Source organism: Ixodes scapularis, unplaced genomic scaffold (genome assembly GCF_016920785.2).
Source record: "Ixodes scapularis isolate PalLabHiFi unplaced genomic scaffold, ASM1692078v2 PGA_scaffold3__209_contigs__length_174095766, whole genome shotgun sequence".
Lineage (NCBI taxonomy): Eukaryota > Metazoa > Arthropoda > Arachnida > Ixodida > Ixodidae > Ixodes > Ixodes scapularis.
Window position 1 is genome coordinate 42,885,183 of NW_024609868.1, and position 19,642 is coordinate 42,904,824.

The window sequence follows — 19,642 nt, forward strand, 5'->3', positions numbered from 1 at the left end:
GGCGTCGAGCTTCAGCTTCTATGCCACTTGGGGGGGTCGTGGATCCTCTAACGATTGCATCATGGGCAGGCCTCGTCTTCTAGGTGGTATGCGGAGTGCAAGTTCGTCTGCCTTTTTTGCTGGGGTTGCGGTGACGACAGAACGTTGATCTCTGATTGGCTCTGACTGAAGGATAGTGGGTAGACCTCAAGGCAGCTTGCTTTGAGGTCTACCCGCCATCCTTCAATCGGAGCCAATCAGAGATCGGCGTTCTGACGTCACAGCAGCTCCTGCAAAAGAAGCAGACGAATTTTCGCTCCGCATTGGTATTGCCGACGTGCGCGGCCAAAAGTGCGGCTGGGGTTAACCTTTCACGATTGGCCAAACACTCATCGTCTTGAGTATGATGAATGCTATGTCTATTAAATGACAAGGTAAGAGTAGGACTGTCAGTTTTGACGGTGTCTGTATAAAAACGCGATGATTCCAACCTTCCACCGTGCTTTTTACACACATCATCCAAAGCGTCGCTGTGGCCATGGACAATCCTGATTGTGACGTAAGAGATAGGAACCATAACAGGAAGCCACCGAAACATCTGGTCGCCAGTAGCCCACGACGTTCGAGACTCTAAAAATAAACAACAACAACAAACTTTGCCAAAACAGAAAAAAAAAAAAACGACTGCAGCAATGCTACAATTAAAAAAAAGAAAAAAACGAGTACATTGGACGCACCTGCTTAACTTAAACGCAACAACACTTCGGTTTTTTTTTCTTTTTTGTTTTTTTGTTTGAGTTTCACCAACGTGCAAAGGTACTTTAATGCTGAAGTTTGTTAAATTGGCGGCGCACATCCGCTCGGGTCGTTGTTGTTGATCAATCCGTGACCCTCTTTCGCAACAGATTGTCAGAGATCTGGTATCCGCCACAAGAGCAAATTCTCTCACAGAACAAAAAAGAAAACAAAGAAGAAAAAGAAAAAAAATGTGTTGCGCACTTACATCCGTTTGTGTACTATTTTGAACAAACAAAAATTTCCACCAAAAAATTACAAAAACAAATACGTGGTCACATTGGCAGTTTAGATCATGGTGTAATATCCCATTGACACAGCAACACAAGGGAGGCTTGATATCGTTATCACACAGCGCTTAAAGGTCCCTTTCACTAAGGTAGGGCCAATGTTCAAGGGAGCTTTACAGCTATAGACCAACTCAACTCTCTGACGTCCCGCCGCTGCGGTGGCGCTGCTATCGGCACTGGGCATGCGCAGGTGATTCACCTAGGCCGAATCTGGTTTCTGCGCGCGCGCAGTGCCCTCGCCTGGTGGGCAAACGCGGGCTTGTTTGTAAACAATGTGTTGGTCGATAGAGAGCGGCCTCGAACCTATGCAATAAAAATAAAAATGACAGAGATATAAATTTTTGCTCCGTAATACATTATAACAGGTTGAATATTCGAACCTATGAAATAAAAATAAAAATGACAGAGATATAAATTTTTGCTCCGTAATACATTATAACAGGTTGAATATTCGAACCTATGAAATAAAAATAAAAATGACAGAGATATAAATTTTCGCTCTGTAATGCGTTATAACAAGTTGAATATTTTAAAACAGCAATTGTTGAATACATTCAGAACACAAACATGATGAGGTACGCAAGCGGGAAACTAGCACTAGCAAGTGAAGTCATCGTGCGTTCCGCTGAATGATGCACATCGTGTAAGTGCGCCGCCATCTTGAATTGACGTCACTTCCAGTATGGGCGAAAACATTGTTTTGCCTTTGCCACGCCAATAGAAGGCATTTAGGATATAAGCGTAACCGTCACACTTTCTCGGTTTGCCTCCCCTTTATTTTTTTTACTATTTGCAGGTTGAAACGTTGGAATATTTTTTCGTCGCCCATTCCGGATACGCCTATTAGGTGATTGGGGACGAGAGTATACAGAAAAGGTCCATACCACGTGGCGCTATCGCTCCTTTCCTGAACACTGCCTTGCCTAGATCGTATACCATAGACATTCGAGAACAAGGCTTCTGGCCGGTGCCTTTTTCAGCGTTTGTGTGTGTGGCGCATGCTCTACTCGCTTCCGAAGCGACTTATACCCTATTGCCTCGATCATAAAGGTTCCTTTAACTAAGGAACCTGTATGGCCAGCGGCGAATCAGTTCGCAACCCTCCGAGCGTGACATGTGCTCGCGACCCGATAGTGCGGTTGGATTTGCCGATTCCAAAGGGTCCCGTATTAAAGGGCCCATGACACGAATGTTGGGCTGGAATAAATCAATTTATATTGGGATTTTCCTAATAGCACATCGTTCAGTGGGCCAAACGAAGAAAAGGTAGAAAGTCAAAAGCCGGACTTTCGGTACAAAAATTTGAAAACACAGCGAACTATTTCGTACCTCCTTCCCTTCGTAAGCTCTCTGCCTTTTCACTGTGATACATCCGCGGTCCCCGCAGCGCGTCACCGGGCTCAAACGCACGTCACACGACACCTTACTTAATCCCTTCACCCCTAAGCTGACATTGTGGTGGAAGCTACGAGCTTGTTGCACCAATCAGCCGCCTCCCTTTCATCACCGACCTCATTCTCTGCGTGTGGGTATGCGCGAGAGAGCGTGATCACGTGACAAAAGTGTGACTGGCCCAACGAGCACGTAGCTTCCACAGCACTTTCAGCTTCGGTGTGAAAGGGGTGCGAAAAGCAACTTTTGTCTGAATGTTGAGCGACGGGCTAATCTTTTAGGGGGAGAAGGCTGTGTCCGGGTACACAAACGCCAGTCCGAGCAAGAGGGGACTCCCCCTTTCCGTCTTCTTGAACTGTTTGGTAGAATTAGGGTGCCTTCATGTGCCAACTGCCTATTTTCATTTCCCACACCCTCTTCCACCGCCATTTTGTTCCTCTCATTGTTTCCCCGTGCGCCGGAAAGTGGCCTTTGTATCCATCGGTCCTCCCATCCGAGGAGGAAAATGCTAATCCTGCCTCCGTGGGTTCCACAACGCTGCTCCGAACTTGTGAGATAAGGTGCTTGTTTCCGGGAGGGTTATAAGCCCCACGGATTATCGCCGAGAACCAAAATGGCTGCTGGTTTGTCGGCGAGCGGTATTACAAAGGGTGGCATCACCCTAGCAAACCGCACATGAAGGCTCCCTAGGTAGAATGTGCGATTTATGAGTTGAGGAGGAAAGCTAAACAGTAAAAATTTGGAAAAGCGTTTCATGACTCCTTTGAAATAAATCCCGCGTGCTGGCCTGAGGGTTTCTAAACATTGCAAACATGCATGCAACCACGATCCGCGAGCCTGTGCCAAGCGTTCCCGTTTTGAAATGCTTCAGTATTTATTGCTCTGATGCATGCAGTCGTCTTTCGTTTGAACGGTCGTGGTTTGGACTGGACTATACCGGTTTCGTGAGGCCGATGCGCAGTTCCCGCTTTGCTCTTCCGCTCGTTCGCTCGTTACGTCCACTTTCCCTCTCACAAGAGGATGAGTTTCTCCTGGTGCTCCTGACACGATTCCCATGACCGGCCGCGGAAGCGGGAGAGGAGGGGATCGAGCGACTGTGACGGTGGCAAGTACGTACGCGTGAACGTAAAACCGAGACGCAGCGACGATGCCGTTTGCGCGAAACCGCCAACCCCCGCAGGATAAAATATTGTGTTTTTTTCGAAGACAACTGTATGCGGATTGTAGGCAGCAATCGAGGGATGCTGTGTTGGCTGCATCCGAAGCCGCCGACACCCGGGAGAGCAGACTGACTCTCCGAAGACAACTGCGCATTCCCGAAACTTATCGCCAAAAGGTGTCATCGCTCATGAGAGATGTGTATAGCTTTCATAACCTCCAGTTGCGAGGGCGAAGGGGTGATTTAGGCGTTTCAAACCGTTCAGTAACCATGCAGTGATCGGATAAAATAATGGGTGAAACGCTGTTGCCACGAATTTCCTCCCTGCGAAAATTGAAAATCTAAATTGAAGACTGCAGCATGAGAAGAGCCTTAAAAAATGGGTCTACTGTTTTCTATTATCACAGTAGACACCAACTTCTAGGAGGTTGAAATTATTACCGAGAGAGGTTAGAGCTTCAGCGTTTCTATCCTCTGCAGAGAAAGATGTGGCCCGATGGTACACATGGTATACACAATTGAGATCCCTGAAAAAAACAACACTTCTATTAGTGTCAAGTCGTTGAACAAGGATAAACGCCCTTTTTCAGACGTTAAACGAATTTACACAGCTAAACGGCCAGTAAACTCCACTTAAAAAAAAAAAAATCCCAACAAAGAAATTTTTTTAGAACATAAATGGTTAAAAAAAATAAAAAAAAAACTTCAGAAAAAAAATTGTTTGCTGAGACATTTATTGCATGACTGACACAAACTTCGTACGGATCGAGAAAGGGGTCCAGGGCGAGTGCAATGTCCTAACCGATGTTTAGTTTCGTTTCCTGGACGGCTACAAAATCGAGTTGCTCACTCGACCATATTGCCGCGTGCGAATAGCTGAGTCGGCAGCATGCTTGACTCCCACGCCGTTGCTGGGGTTTGAGCCCCCAGCCCTTGTCCTTTTCTTTATCTATCTTTTGTTTGCATGACAGGAATGTTCCAGATGATTCGAGAATCTTGTTTGTTCGAGCTCAGAGACTTCTAGATACCCACGCGCTTACAAAAGGAGCTTCGCATGGCCCGCTTGAGTCAGTCTTCCTTCCTTCACCGTCAAAATACGGTCCTTGTTACTTTATGTTTCTCGGCATAAGTTCGCCGCATTAAACGTTCATTTTAAATTTTCTTAGTCAAGTTTATGTTTTATATGTGACATTTTGGTTGAGGTGCGGGGTACCGCAATTTATGCTCACGATGCATACCACCTGTGAACACGATAACTCCGTAGACGACGACCGTCAAGGCGACGTCCACGAAAAAATCCGAGGATGACTCCAACTGTCACATCAACGACGACCTGAACTATGGCCTTGAAAACGACCAGGACTATGAGCTCGACAAAGCCTCTGTCTACGACCTCGACGATAACATAATGACGACTTCGACGACGAAGACAACTATGAAACGGACAACGACTCTAAAGACAAACCCCGGCTACGACGTCAACAATAACCAACCCGACTACGGCCTCGACGACAAACAGTGTCTTCAACCTTGACGACGACACGGACGATGGCACAGGTGACGACTCGAACGACAACATCGACGACGATCCCGACTACGAGTTCCACGGCAACCCTGACGACGCCTTCGACGGAGACCCGATGACGACTCGGACGATGACTTCAACGACAACCCCGGCATTAACTTTGACGACGACCTAGATGACGAACCTGATGACAACACCGACGACGAGTGTGATGTCCACCACGAAGACGAACAGGGCGACGACACTCGGTTCGTCACTGAACGAATGGAGGAAGTCCGCCAGCTCGGCCGCCTTTTGATTCGAAGACGCTCTATACTTGCTGACGATGGCCGGTACAACCTTTGTCGCCACGGTGCCAAGTTCCAGCCCGGCTACCAAGTGTGAACCTCAACACCAATTCGTCGTCGCAGCGAGGAACGTGAACATTGTCACGCCGCACTTTGCGACCAGAAGGTGATTCACGGCGTCCGACTCGAACTATGCTCAATTAAATTGTCAAACTTTTTTTTTTTCTGGGGGGGGGGGGGGGGGGGGGGGGTGATTTTGTAGTTTTCTCTTGTCTTGTTTTGAGTTGTAAATTTCATTTTTTTTTTAATTTGTAGGTAAAAACTCTGACGGAAATCAAATCCACGTTAAATGCTGTTCTTGTGGACTCATCACCTTCATTTTCCATCGTGAGTTTTTGGGTCCGAATCCAGCCGTGGTTGTACGGACACAAGTGATGAACCACGGTCAGGACGCCCAAAAGCAGTTACCACACCAGAAATTCTGGATAAAATCCATGACTTGGTTTCGGGAGACCGCCGCATAAAAGTGCGTGAAATTGAGGAAGCAGTGGGCATTTCTTCAGAACGAGTTGTTCACATTTTACACAAGGAATTGGGTATAAAGAAACTTTCTGTAAGATGGGTGCCGCACTTGCTCAATTCGTAGCAACAACGCATTCGACTCTGAACGTCAGCCGACAGTTAGCAAGTTTTTCAGGCAAATTCAACAGATTTCAAGCGACGATTTGTAACTACGGACGAGACCTGGGTCCAGCATTACACGCCAGAAACAAGAAGTCAATCGAAACAGGGTACTGGGCCGGGGGAATCAGCTCCGAAAAAGGCGAAGACCATTCAGTCGGTTGCCAATGTGATGGCATCTGTGTTTTGGGACGCCAAAGGAATTTTGCTCATTGATTATCTTGAAAAGGGGAAAAAATGTTTACTGGCCGCCTATACTACATAACACTTCTGGACAAGCCGAAATACGTATTTGAGGACAAACGTCTGGAAATGGTCAAGAAACAGGTGTTGTTTCACCACGACACTGCACCCGCTCATTAAAGTGCAGACTGTCAGCAAAAACTGACCGAATTGAAGTTCAAACTATTTCCGCATCCACCGTATTCACTTGATTTGACTCCCTCGGACTTCCGCCTATTCCCAAAGCTCAAGACCTTTCTACCTGGAAAGAGATTTCTGTCGAACGAGGAGGTGAAAGAGGCTGTGAACAGTTATTTTGGGAATCTCGAAGAAAGTCACTTCCGGGAAGGAATGGGAAAGCTGGACGAAGTGTGTCGAGCTTCGGGGGATTATGTCGAAAAATAAATGATAACTTAAATCAGATATATATTGTTTTCATTTTCATTCCGGAAACTTTTCAATCTACCCTGGTAGCGTCTGTAGTTGTTGACATAAGTCCTCGGACACCGGCCGATGCGCTGTTTCCAGCGGAGAGCATGTATGACGTGTCCGTGTTGAACGTCGTCTCTTTTTAAACTCCTACCACCGATCCCTCCCAATAAACGACACTGGGACGAGCGAGACGACACGACATACACGAGTAAGCGCCAGTGCGTCCGCTATTTGTGCTCTTGAATACTAGCACATCGATGGGCCGTTTATTTTCGCGGGGGTGCAATCCTCTGAGTTGTTGAGTTTTTTTTTTACGTAAAAATCGCCCTCGTTGCCCATGCGTCACTCGTCTATGTTGCACCAACGTTGTATGCATTTTACAGCGAAGCTGTTTATGGCTAGGGTTCTGTCAATTTTTCACGTGCGTAAAAAAAAAAAAAAAGAAACTCGTATCGCCTTTTCTTTTCCGTCGTTCCAAGCGCTTGCGTGCCTATCCGCTCTCCCGGGGTGGCCATCCCGTCGCGCATGTCTACTTTCCGCAGGGTGGCGGTCCCGTCGCACGTGTCTACTTTCCGCCGGGTGGCGGTCCCGTCGCACGTGTCTACTTTCCGCAGGGTGGCGGTCCCGTCGCACGTGTTTACTTTCCGCAGGGTGGCGGTCCCGTCGCACGTGTTTACTTTCCGCAGGGTGGCGGTCCCGTCGCACGTGTTTATTTTCCGCAGGGTGGCGGTCCCGTCGCACGTGTCTACTTTCCGCAGGGTGGCGGTCCCGTCGCACGTGGTTTCTTTCCGCAGGGTGGCGGTCCCGTCGCACGTGTTTACTTTCCGCAGGGTGGCGGTCCCGTCGCACGTGTTTACTTTCCGCAGGGTGGCGGTCCCGTCGCACGTGTTTACTTTCCGCAGGGTGGCGGTCCCGTCGCACGTGTTTACTTTCCGCAGGGTGGCGGTCCCGTCGCACGTGTTTACTTTCCGCAGGGTGGCGGTCCCGTCGCACGTGTCTACTTTCCGCAGGGTGGCGGTCCCGTCGCACGTGTTTACTTTCCGCCAGGTGGCGGTCCCGTCGCACGTGTTTACTTTCCGCAGGGTGGCGGTCCCGTCGCACGTGTTTACTTTCCGCAGGGTGGCGGTCCCGTCGCACGTGTTTACTTTCCGCAGGGTGGCGGTCCCGTCGCACGTGTTTACTTTCCGCAGGGTGGCGGTCCCGTCGCACGTGTCTACTTTCCACCGGGTGGCGGTCCCGTCGCACGTGTCTACTTTCCGCAGGGTGGCGGTCCCGTCGCACGTCTTTACTTTCCGCAGGGTGGCGGTCCCGTCGCACGTGTTTACTTTCCGCAGGGTGGCGGTCCCGTCGCACGTGTCTACTTTCCGCAGGGTGGCGGTCCCGTCGCACGTGTTTACTTTCCGCAGGGTGGCGGTCCCGTCGCACGTGTTTACTTTCCGCAGGGTGGCGGTCCCGTCGCACGTGTTTACTTTCCGCAGGGTGGCGGTCCCGTCGCACGTGTTTACTTTCCGCAGGGTGGCGGTCCCGTCGCACGTGTTTACTTTCCGCAGGGTGGCGGTCCCGTCGCACGTGTCTACTTTCCGCAGGGTGGCGGTCCCGTCGCACGTGTTTACTTTCCGCCGGGTGGCAGTCCCTTGCGCGCGTGTCTAGTTTCCTCCGGCTCCTCGGGGCGGCGGTAGTCGTCCACGCGATTGAATGCATATAAGAAACCAGGAAGACAAGTTTCCGTTCTCCATTTTCAACTTCACTGTTCTTCTTTCGTCGCAATGGGCCCGGAGGCCGCGTATACAATGAGCAACGGCGGGAACGGCAACGAGGATATCAGCGGCGGCAGGGGGCGGCAAACAACACCGATGAAGATCGTGCATAAATATGTTCGTACCTTTGTTCAAAATTCTGTGTTACGTCTGTGTGGTGTGCTAAACAGCTTCGCTCGTCATCCACCTTCAGAGAGTGGAATGGCTCATGATATTTATACCACTCAACGACTAAAAATATTATACAAAGAGAATGTCAACGCTTTCGGCGTCGTTTTGACTGTCGAGCTTTAGGGAGTGCCTCGTTTCCTGTGAACGTGTTTTTACGATCCGGATTTGCCCCCGCATAACGACTGTGTTCTGCACTTACCTCATTTAGCCATGACAAGTTCACTCGCCCTCCCCCTTTTCATCTCGAAAAAGAGACAAAAAGAAACAAAATGTTTGAACACAGGTTTGTATTTCAGACTTCGCAATAAAAAGTGTAAAAAGTAACGTGAAAAGTAGTCAATTACTTTCGAGTAATTATTAATTACTTTTGTGATGCAGTAATTAATTACCGTAAACAATAGGTTCTCAAATTGGGGTCTGCGAAGGAATTCGAGGGGTCCGCGAAGCTCTGCCTTATCAGTCAAACCCAACAATAAAGGTTGTCTTTTTTTTTTTTTCAGATTTAGAAGAAACGTTTTAATATTCGTGTAGGTTTTTTTTTTTCTTTTTTTTTTTTGTGTAGCTAGGTCAATGAGAAAAGTCTACTTCAACTACCCCTTAGTTTTATCCATCGATTAAATCATTGTCATAATTAACCCCTTACCTTTCCCTTCCCCTCACCCCCGAACAGGATCCTCCATCATCTCCGCCGATTTGCTCCACGAAGCGCCAATGGTTGATAACCACTGGTGTAAACGGTTACATTTTTCAAGAAAATAAATTGCGCCGGACGCTGCGACACACAGCTGCAGAAGATCGGCCGACTTTTTTTTTTTACTCGTAAATTAGGTAATTTTTCCACGCGTTTCCGGTACCTGTACGATCTACAGACGCTTTGCACCTGGGTCGGATGCCGGCGCTGCTGATGTTCTCTTGTCCCACCGCGGTGCCGAGTCACTGAAACGCGTGTTGACGCGAGCCTCCACAAAGGCATATACATGAAGAGAAGGACAAAGTAGAATTTTGAATGGCAATAACCTCTCCTGCTGTACTAACGATGAAGTGGAGCATGGCTGGGCAGAGGTACTCCAAAAACTATTCGGGAATACAAATAGTGAGACACAGGTGTTTGAAGGCCCAAATACAGATACTGCGATACATGGGTTTTAAGGCCCAAAATACGGATACTGAGATTCATTTGTCTTTTATGCAACGGGATATCCCTGAAATACTTCTGAAAAAAAAAAAAAAAAGAACGACGAAAAAGTATTTTGGAATAGAGATACAGCTTATAGAAATGCTCTTGTTCCCGAACGGGGCTACGTGGGGGATGCGTGGCGAATGTGGCGTGGCGAATGCGTGGCGAATGCGAATGATATTTTATGATTGTGCTCGTCTTTTTTTTTGTCATTATATGCACCATCCCCTACCTCGACCTCTTTATTTATAATTAATGTCACTAAAAAAAAAAAAAAACAGATTACCCCCGTTGAACCACATAGTTACAGAACGGTAAAGACTGCGTGCCATGCTTGACAAAAGGCGTCTGCACGAAATGAACCCTGTTTTGCCGAAGTGGCACCATCTCAAACTGTCGTCTTATATATACTTCCGAGTCACTCATAGCGTGGGGAGATGGCACAACAGAGCCGTTCCTTTTCTCCATTAAACTCCCTTACAGCGTTCGCTCTGCTAAATTGAAAAAAAAAAGTGAAGGGCTTTTGTGCCAGGAGCTGATTTTGTTATTCTTGCAAGTAACCTTCTTTAAACCACAGTTTTCTTGTTTTCTTTTTAATGTTGCTGACTGAAATGGATCTTGTTATAGGGTGGGTTCATATCATCAATTCCGAAGCAACTTGTACCATCCAGGTGTTCTTATTCATCAAATTTATCTTAAAAAAGGCAACAAATGTAACGAGATACCTAAGCCTGGCAAAGTATCGCGATACTTTGCCACTACTGACATAGAAATACATTTTTCAAATGTATCTCGATACAGAGATACATATACTCGAAAGTACCTCTAAGATACTATCCCGGTATACATTTGTATCGGGATAGTATCTGTATACTGCCCAGCTCTGAAGTAAAGTTAATGGAATACAAATAAACAAACTTGGCGCACGTGCACAGCTGCTGCAACGCGTCTATAACACGGTGGGAGAAACGGTCTAGCTGCGCACAGAGCAGTGGCTTAGCATATGGAGAGCAGCTCTATTTTTTTCTCTGAAAACTTGAGCGCTATGAGTGTGGAGGCCGTGCGAGAAGCCCACCTGGCAAAGTTCGAGCCCCGGAGTTACGCCGAGATCACCAAAGAATACCGCTTGTACACTTTCCATCAGGAGGAACTGCATCGAACATTTTGCTCAGGTTGGATTTCTACGAATACTTTGGCTGCACCATCGATCCTTTTGAAATTGAGAAGGAGAAAAAATGTGCGCACGGTTAAAGTTATATATGAGGTGAGTTATCTAGAGTTTGTCCCGAAAACAAAACAATTACAGGGGTTCTTATTTTATTTCCGCACTGTGCAAGCTGCGCCAGCCTTGACTACGCAGTATATAATAGCTGACGCCGAGATAGGCAAATGGCTGCCCTAATTCTGTCCTGGCTTCAATTATTCAAACCAACTTTTGAGCGCACAAAAAAAAAAAAAAAAAGAAGAAATGGTGAACATGTTTGAATTATAAGTGAGACGAATTGCATTTGTGAACTTTAAGAGCGGCATGTAAAGTTATTTCTGAGGAAGATCGTGTTATCCGAGAATTAAAGAAAACTATACGCAAGGCTTACACCTGCTGAGCGGAATCGGTTGGAACGTTATGCGGATCGCAAGTTTGTCTGCTTCTTGCTTTAGGGGTTGCGATGATGTCAGAACGCCAAGCATTTATTGGCTGAATGAAAATCGAAAACAAAAAGTGGGTAGATCTCAATGCATGTAGCATTGAGGTTTACCCACTATTCTTTCAATCAAAGCCAATCAGAATTCGGTTCCGTTGAGCGTTCAGATAGCCCTCGTGAGGAAAAGAACGAAGGAGCTAGAGCTGGAGATACGACTCGCGGAGCTCCGGGCGGAGGAGCGGAGAGCAAGAGTTCGGCTTCTGGAGGAGCACAGTGAAGAGTCGCAGATTAATGCAGCGGAGGGCGCGGAGCCCGAGGCTCACTGCGTGAGCGAAACAGAACCGGACGCACGGGGCAACCCGGAGACTGCCATGGGGTCCGAGGCCGATTGTGCCGTACAAAAGCCGGAGATTGCCATGGAGTCCGAGGGTGATCGTGCTGTGCAGAAGCCCGGGACCGCCGCGGAGTCCGAGGCGGGTCGCGCTGTCCAGGAGCCAGAGACTATCGTGGAGCCCGAGGGCGGTCGCGCTGTCCCGGACACTGCCGTAGCGTCCGAAGCCGATCTTACCGTTCAGAAACCTAACACTGCCGGGGGGTCCGAGGCTGACCGCGCTGTCCAGGAACCGGACAGTGGCGTGGGGTCCGAGGCCGATCGCGCTTCCCAGGGACTGGAGACTGTCGTGAGGTCCGAGGCCGATCGGGCCGCGCGCGATCGAGGGTTCTCCTGCGTCCAGGCAGCTAGAGGGAAGGGGCTTCCGGAACACCAGCGGTCGGGCACGACGCTGGGGAGACCAGCGAATGCCGAGGTCGCGAGGGGGGCTGCTGCAGTTGCTCAGATTGGACTTGGGGGTCCCCACGACGGGCCTAGTGGGGACGGTGTGACACGGTGGGTGCCGCCAAGTGGGCGGCGCGGAGAGGTGCCGGTGGAGGCGCATGAATCGCGCGTGGAGCGGCCACCTCAGAGCTGGGAAGGAGATGGTGCGCCAGGGGCGCAAAGCTGGGTCTTCCTTAGACCAAGTGGACCGCGAAACGAGCACCAAACACAGTTCCGTGGGGAGACCAGGCCGGGCACGCCTTCGAGGCCCTAGAGGAATCTTTGGCGAGCATCACGACCCTCGCGGCACCCGACAGCTGCTCGAGTATGGGGCGCGTGTATGGTAGCAGGGAAGCATTTTCTTTCGCTTATGCCCGTGGTATCAGCGGGCGTGCATGTCGGAAGGCGATCACTGCCACAGCAATGTGAACATTTCCATGGAAACATTTTGCGGAACAATACTGTGACACATGTTTTGGCCGGTTGCTTGGTTTCTATTGGGATCCGGGAATGTTTTATGAGATGTTGTTTTTGCTTTTTTGTTTGTTTGTCTCGTGGAAGCTGCTGGTTGCGACCGGTTAGCTGTTGTGTTTGGCAGAGATTCGTGCTGCGTCGCATATCCTTTGTGAACCTTTTTTTTTATGATGTAATCCTTTTTGCGCGTTTGTTTTCGGCGCAAGTGGGACGGCTTTACAAAAGTACGGCTGATGCTCAGGATTTTTTTTTTTAGCGTACATGTTTTGTGGTTGTTCTGTTGCCGTCGTTTTGCGTACGGGGTTTTGCATGAGTTGAAGCGTTTTTCTTGTTATCTTTATTTTAATGGTGTAGTGACTGTTCTGTTATAATAACTGCTGGCCAGTCCAGAAGTCCTGGCACAGTTTTCAGGGTGGGCGTGTAGGAGTCGCTTGAGTATTTGATCGTTTCCTGGAAAGTGAGGTAATCGACCTTCAACCGTTCGGATGGGGGCACCCCGACGGCTCGCCCCGAGGATAGGGGGATGAGCGGCTTGAGCCCTTTTTAATCTTTGGCCCGGGAAGGAGACAGACATTCTTGCCTGTCGCAGCCAGGTAGAGGCACCCTCCCCTACTTTGTCGTCACGGCGCGTTCACAGTGACGGTTTGTCCAGTTGGGAGACTGATACAATGAGGTTTTAGCGATGAGGGGCGCCGGTCTTGGTCCACCTGAACTCCCATTACGCTTTACTCGCTAACTTCGAAGGACATGGCGCCAATTTGTTTTGACGCGGCGAAGTGTTTTCCCCGTAAAGTAGTAAAGTATCGCCCCGATTGGAGAGTTCCCCAAGGCGTTTAGCATTGTTTTTCTTCTTAGAAAAGGGAAAGAAAGAGTTCTGTGGCTTTTCTGTAATTGGTGGAGGACCCGCTGGGCACTGGGGCTAATAGAATTGTATAATCGTCCTGATTGGACAGGCCCTGTGTCAGCGGGGAGCTTTCTCGTCCGCGCTGGCGAGGAAACGTTGAGTTTGAACAAGCCCGTGCGCGGAGCAAGTTATCTCCCGCGGTCCGCCGGTCCGTGTAGCTCTGTCGCGAGCGACGAGCAGTTTCTTCGAGCCTCACCGTGCGCGGTGGGCACTTTGCGCCGAGGCGCGGTTTCTTTGGTATTTCTACTGGCGTGAGCGGACAGTAGGGTTCTGTAACCAAGTTTGCTGTTGCCTTTTTAATACATTTGTTTTTATTAACCGTTGCTCTCGACTTTGAGCGTCTTTCCTCGAGGCTCCGCCACCACCAACGAGCAAGAAGCGACCATCCTTCGCGGCTGTCCACGATCGCCCGGCCCTGACCTACGACTTCTAGGAAGGACCGGGACAAAACAACCTGACCCTCTGGGAGGGGCAAATTCTTTACTAGTGACATTTGAGCGAATCGACGTTTTAGCGAATAACGGGGGCGTGTGTTAACCCATCCGCCGCGCTGCGCTTTACGCCGCTTCGCCGGCGACAGTCTGCGGCAGCTCATTACAAAAATGTGAACCCATTTGGCCCACCCGAAAACGCCGCTTCGCGGCGTCCGACTATTCGCTAAAGTGTCATTCGGTAAAACGTGGGCGTTCGCTAAAACGTCATTCGATCAAGTGAGTGCCTCCCGAGGAGAACGTAACCAGACACGTTTGTCGCTACGCGAATGCCCGATTGCCTCCAGCCAATATCATTCCTTTCGGGGCGAAATGGCTGCTGGAAGGCTCGCTGTCGGAATCACTCATCTGACATCTCCGAAAAGTCGGTATTTGCACGCGCAAGCAAACAAACAAAAAAGCACGCTAAGCCAGCAAAGAGGAAAACGAAAGAACCACGCTATGAAAGTAAAAACCCCGCGTCGCTTCCTATCACTAACACCTGCGACAGCTGCTAAACACACACTACTTCACTTCAAGAAGTCTCACTCAAGCACCTGGGTCAGTACGAAACACTCGTTATTTCGGCGAAACGATTAGTCGAGGTAGGCGAGACAGGCGGGAGCAGAGACTTCGGCGGCCATGAAAGAATGGCGAAGCTTTTGTTTGTTATGGTATGAATCCAAACGGAAGTGCCCGTCTTGTAAACATTTTGTAAAGATTAATAACTCTCCTCACATGGGTTATTCTTTAAACGTAAAAATATGCATTTCAAAAGTAAATTGCAACATATAACAAAGGTTTAACAACCAAGATCCAAGCTGTCAATCAAGCTCAACGTCACGGAATACCAACTTCGTGGCGCGCGATTCAAAACGGACGAAATAGCCGCAAACTAAAACTAAAATCGGTCTCACACAATAAATATTGCTGTAAAAATTTTTTTCTCTCGCAGAAAAATTGTTTTTTGACATGCTTGACCCAATTAGGCTGCTTAAAGAAAAAAACTTTTTGTCTTTGCAGTTCTTCTCCTTTCCCTATTTAGTCTGCATCCCCTCTTCCCCATTTCTCTCTCTCTGCTGCTTTAATTCTCGTTTTAACTATCATTTCCTTATCCGCATCCTTAATATTGACTGTTATTTCAACCAGAATATATTATTATTATTATTATTATTAACAAGCGTTGTTTGGAGGGTCATTGTGGGGCTGATCTGATGTCCGCCAGGGCCGACTCGGATGTGTCGTACATCCTGGAAGCGGTATGAACTCGGCCTTGCATCGAGAACTATAGGGAATATTCACTGGCGGCCATAGCTGTGTGCAAAACTGCTGAGCGCTTGCTGACGGCGGGTTTCCATAGTTCTTTCAAGACTGCCGCTGTCTTAACAGCCTATTAATGTGAGCTCGTTCTGAGCATGCGCTCTAAACAAAGCCCTCAAATATGGTGTCCAGTGAATACCCTCTATAGTCCGTGACAGGTTAAGAGGCCCAGGGAAGCTCCTCTCACCTTTTTCCACTTTAGTAGAGCGAAGGCTGGAGAGGAGGTCGCCTCTTCTCCAGCCTTCGCTCTGCTAAAGTGGAAAAAGACGGGTGGGGGAGCTTCCCCTGAACTCTTTACCTGTCACCGAGTGCTGCATGACAGCTTCAGCGCTCGGCTAGTGCTCGGACTCAGGCATACGCTTCCTGTTCCACAAATGGTAACAGCCATTGTGGCCCGATCTGAAAAGGGTGTATTCGCGGTTCTCTGGTTTCGACAGATCTCGTGCAAGGACGTACAACTCTACTCGAAGTTGGATGTGGGCCCACGGCGGCGTTCGTGCTGTCCGCCGCAGCCCGCTTCCAGGGGATTGTGCTCAGTGACCTGGTCGAGGGCAACAGGCTAGAAGTCAACAAGTGGCTCCGCAACAGCGCCGACGCCATCGACTGGTCTTTCCGGGCAGAACCGATCGCGGCCCTGGAGGGTCATGTGTACGTGATCGGCCTGTCCTTACGCAATACGGACTCGCGAGTTTTATTCCTTTGGGAAATAGCAGTGGGAAGCCCGATTCACGTGGTGTGAATTCGTTTGCGATTTCGAGGTTGCGACGTCTCACACAGCAGCTTCCACCACGATTTTTTCTTTTTTTGTTTTTTGCCATAAAAGTGACATTGCAATTGCTCGATCGCGAGTAAAATCGTACCATCCCTAGTGAAAAAGTCATTTGTATGGGAAGTTTCTTGTGTCCAATAAAACACATACGAACCATACAAGATATGTAAGAGCATATAAGAGTTGTATAAGAACCATATAACAACTATATAAGATATATACGAACATATAAGAACCATTTAAGAAACTGGTAAGAAGTTTCTTATAAGTTTTTAATATGGTTCTGATTTGTTCTGATATATCTTATATAGTTCTTATATGGTTCTTATATATCTTGTATGATTCATGTGTTTATTGGACACAGAAATTTCTCATACAAATTAGATTTTTCCATAGGGATGTCAATGAGCCATTAGGTCTTGCATAAGTTCGTAAGGTCGAGTCTGCCTGATTCGGCAAGCGCTCACCTTTTACAGCGAAGCTGTTTATGGCTAGGGTCCCATAAATTTTTTGTGTGCGTAAAAAAAAAAAATTTCCCCGTTAAATTTAGCGGGAAAATTGACGTCACGTGACCTCAACACCAGTTCAGTTTCCCAGCTGAATTTAGCGAGGAAAATGATGTCACGGCGTCCCGTCACGTCTCCCATGAACACATTCAGCGGTAGGAGGAGAGGAGAAGGAAAGAGAGGGAGGGGAGAAGCGCACCGCCCTCTCTTTGTCGTCGTCCCAAGCCCGCTTGCGTGCCTAGTTTCCTTTCCTTTCGCCGGGTGGCGTTCCCGTCACGCGTGTCTAGTTTCCTCGACATCTGTGTGCGTGCATATCGTCCCGGTGATCACCGATCAAGACAATCAATGTGCTCGACTGCTCGTACCTTCGTTCAAAGTTCTGTGTCACTTCTGTGTCGTGTGATAAACAGCTTCGCTGGTCATCCACCTTTACGGAGGTGGATGACCAGATGACCCCACCCCCTCCCACACACACACGCACACATACACACGCACGCACGCACGCACGCACGCACACGCACACACACACGCACGCACGCACGCACACACACACACACACACACACACACACACACACACACACACACACACACACACACACACACACACACATATTCGGGGATAATTTTGATATTTCTTTCAGTAATTTGCTATGGCTCGAAGCTACTCTTAGGCGAGATTTATTTTGTGCAAAAAGGACCCGTTGGAAATGATGCCTATACCTAAAAGACAAGAAGATGGAAGGAATATTTTTTAAAAAGCAAGGTTCGAATATTTGCGACGCGAAGAGGAAGCCATAACCCGTAAATCACTAAAAAATAAAACCTTCAAGTTTCCACCTCTTTGTCACATACTTCTTATGACGAAACAGCGCCATTCCGATTATCATATTTACATTTAAAAAGAATCAAACACTTTTTTTTTTTTTGTAGAACGAAGTTGGTAATGGTTTACGGCCTTTTCGACATCGGCTGCTCCAGCGAAATACACGCGGGGGAGATAGGGCGGTGAGCCCACTACCCAACTTCTAGAACACTCTATAAGGGTTCCGTGGATTTTTTGTTTATTCAACAAAAATTCGCACCGCCCACTCTTTGTCGTCATTCCAAGCGCTTGCATGCCTAGTTCCATCCGCTCTCCCGGGGAGGTGGTCCCGTCGCGCGTGTCTATTTTCCGCCGCGTGGCGGTCCCGTCGCGCATGTCTAGTTTCAACAGGCTCCGCGGGGCGGCGATAGTCGTCCACGCAATTGTATATAAAAAACAAGAAAGACAAGTTGCCGTTTTCCCATTTTCGATTTCACTTCTCTTCTCTCGTCGCAATTGGGAACCGAAGAGCAACGGCGGGAACGACAACGAGAGTCTTTGAACATATTTCAATCTCCCAGAAGACAAATAGGGGCTGCAGGGAAGTATATGTTTTATTTACCGCCATGCCATAATGCACATGGACAAAGGTTTATTGGATTTTATGGTGCCCTAGTTTGGAATGAAATACCTATTAATATAAAGTTGGAAAATAACTTTCTGCAATCCTTAAAAAGATTCTTTCATGATTATGAAATGCAGTTACGCTAATTACTTCCTAAAACGTGATTTTTTTTTTTTGCGCATTGCATGGGTCTACTGTATTCTGCCGCTTTTTGAAGCTATATTACAATTGGACCCCGGACTAGGTTTAATGTCTATGGGTCCAAACAGTTGTTGTGTATTTTGAAAACAAATTTGGAAATAAAGCAATGAATGAATGAATGAATGTCAGCGGCGGCGGCGGGCGGCAAGCACCACCGTCTGTGACGTGTGCTAAACAGCTTCGCTGGTCATCCACCAATGGCTCGTAATTTTTTTCTTGTGCGCTTCGGCACCGGCGCCTCTTCTTTGCAGTGATATCAGGAAGGGCGCTCTGGAGATCATGGACCGCGCCCGTCGTGCCATCCGGAAGGTGATCCCCTGCGACGTCCTGGACCCCGCCGTGCTCCCGGAGGACCACCGGGATACCTTCGACGTCGTCCTCTCCTGCAACTGCCTGGAGTCGGCAACGGCCGACCTGCAGTCCTACCGGCGAGCGCTGTCCAACGTGGGCCGCTTGGTGGCCAGAGGTGGTCTGCTCGTCCAAGCCGGCATCGGAGGCATCACCTCGTACAGCATGGGCCAAGAGACCGTCCCGATGACGTGTCTGGACGAGAGCAGCATCATGGAGGCTCTCGCTGACGCTGGCTTCAGGGTGGAGACGTTTCGGAAGAAGATGTACGACGGGCCAGACCGCGAATTGCGCAGCAAACGATTTGGATTCGTCTTGGCGGCGCATAGATTTTGATACGTGTTTTTCGGAGGTCACGAATCTAAGCAGAGGGGGGGGGGGGGGGGGGGGGGGGGGGGCGGACATTGTTTTTTTCGCATAACAAATTAAAATTTGTAATATTCAAGGAATAGCACAAGCCCCTCAACGATTTCTTTCTTACTCAATAGAACTGCGAAAAAATTTATATACAACAGGCATGAAGCTCGCCGTCGCTCATAAACCAATAATTTGAATGCGATATTGTCCGCGTCGGTGTGAGCCCTCGTGCTCTTTTTCGCAATGGAAGGGTTCATTCTACGTCTTGCTGACATGTCTGCCTATTGTAACGGCCTCGGCGAATTTAACGAGGCTCGTTACACCGCAAAACTTCGCGTGAATAATGGGACATGAGGCGATTCATTCTCCATGAACGCCGCAGAATGAACGCTAAAGCCTGATTGGCATGAGATTCTACACGCTATTTTCAGTCATGACGTCGCTCGTGCTCCGAAAGCGTGAACCGTAGTTGAGGTGGTCGACGTCAATACTGAAAATCGCAAGCAGGATCGGACCAAGTGAATCAGGCATAACAAGCCG

At 48.7% G+C, this 19,642-nt stretch overlaps 1 protein-coding gene across 1 annotated transcript; it reads left to right on the forward strand.

Annotated features, from left to right (window-relative positions):
- Positions 1-10,912: 10,912 nt before the first annotated feature.
- LOC115331014 (nicotinamide N-methyltransferase-like) lies at positions 10,913-19,081 on the forward strand. Its single transcript, XM_042292715.1, has 3 exons — positions 10,913-11,039; positions 15,930-16,140; positions 18,649-19,081. The coding sequence occupies exons 1-3, from the start codon at positions 10,913-10,915 to the stop codon at positions 19,079-19,081; spliced, it is 771 nt and encodes a 256-aa protein (XP_042148649.1).
- Positions 19,082-19,642: the final 561 nt, after the last annotated feature.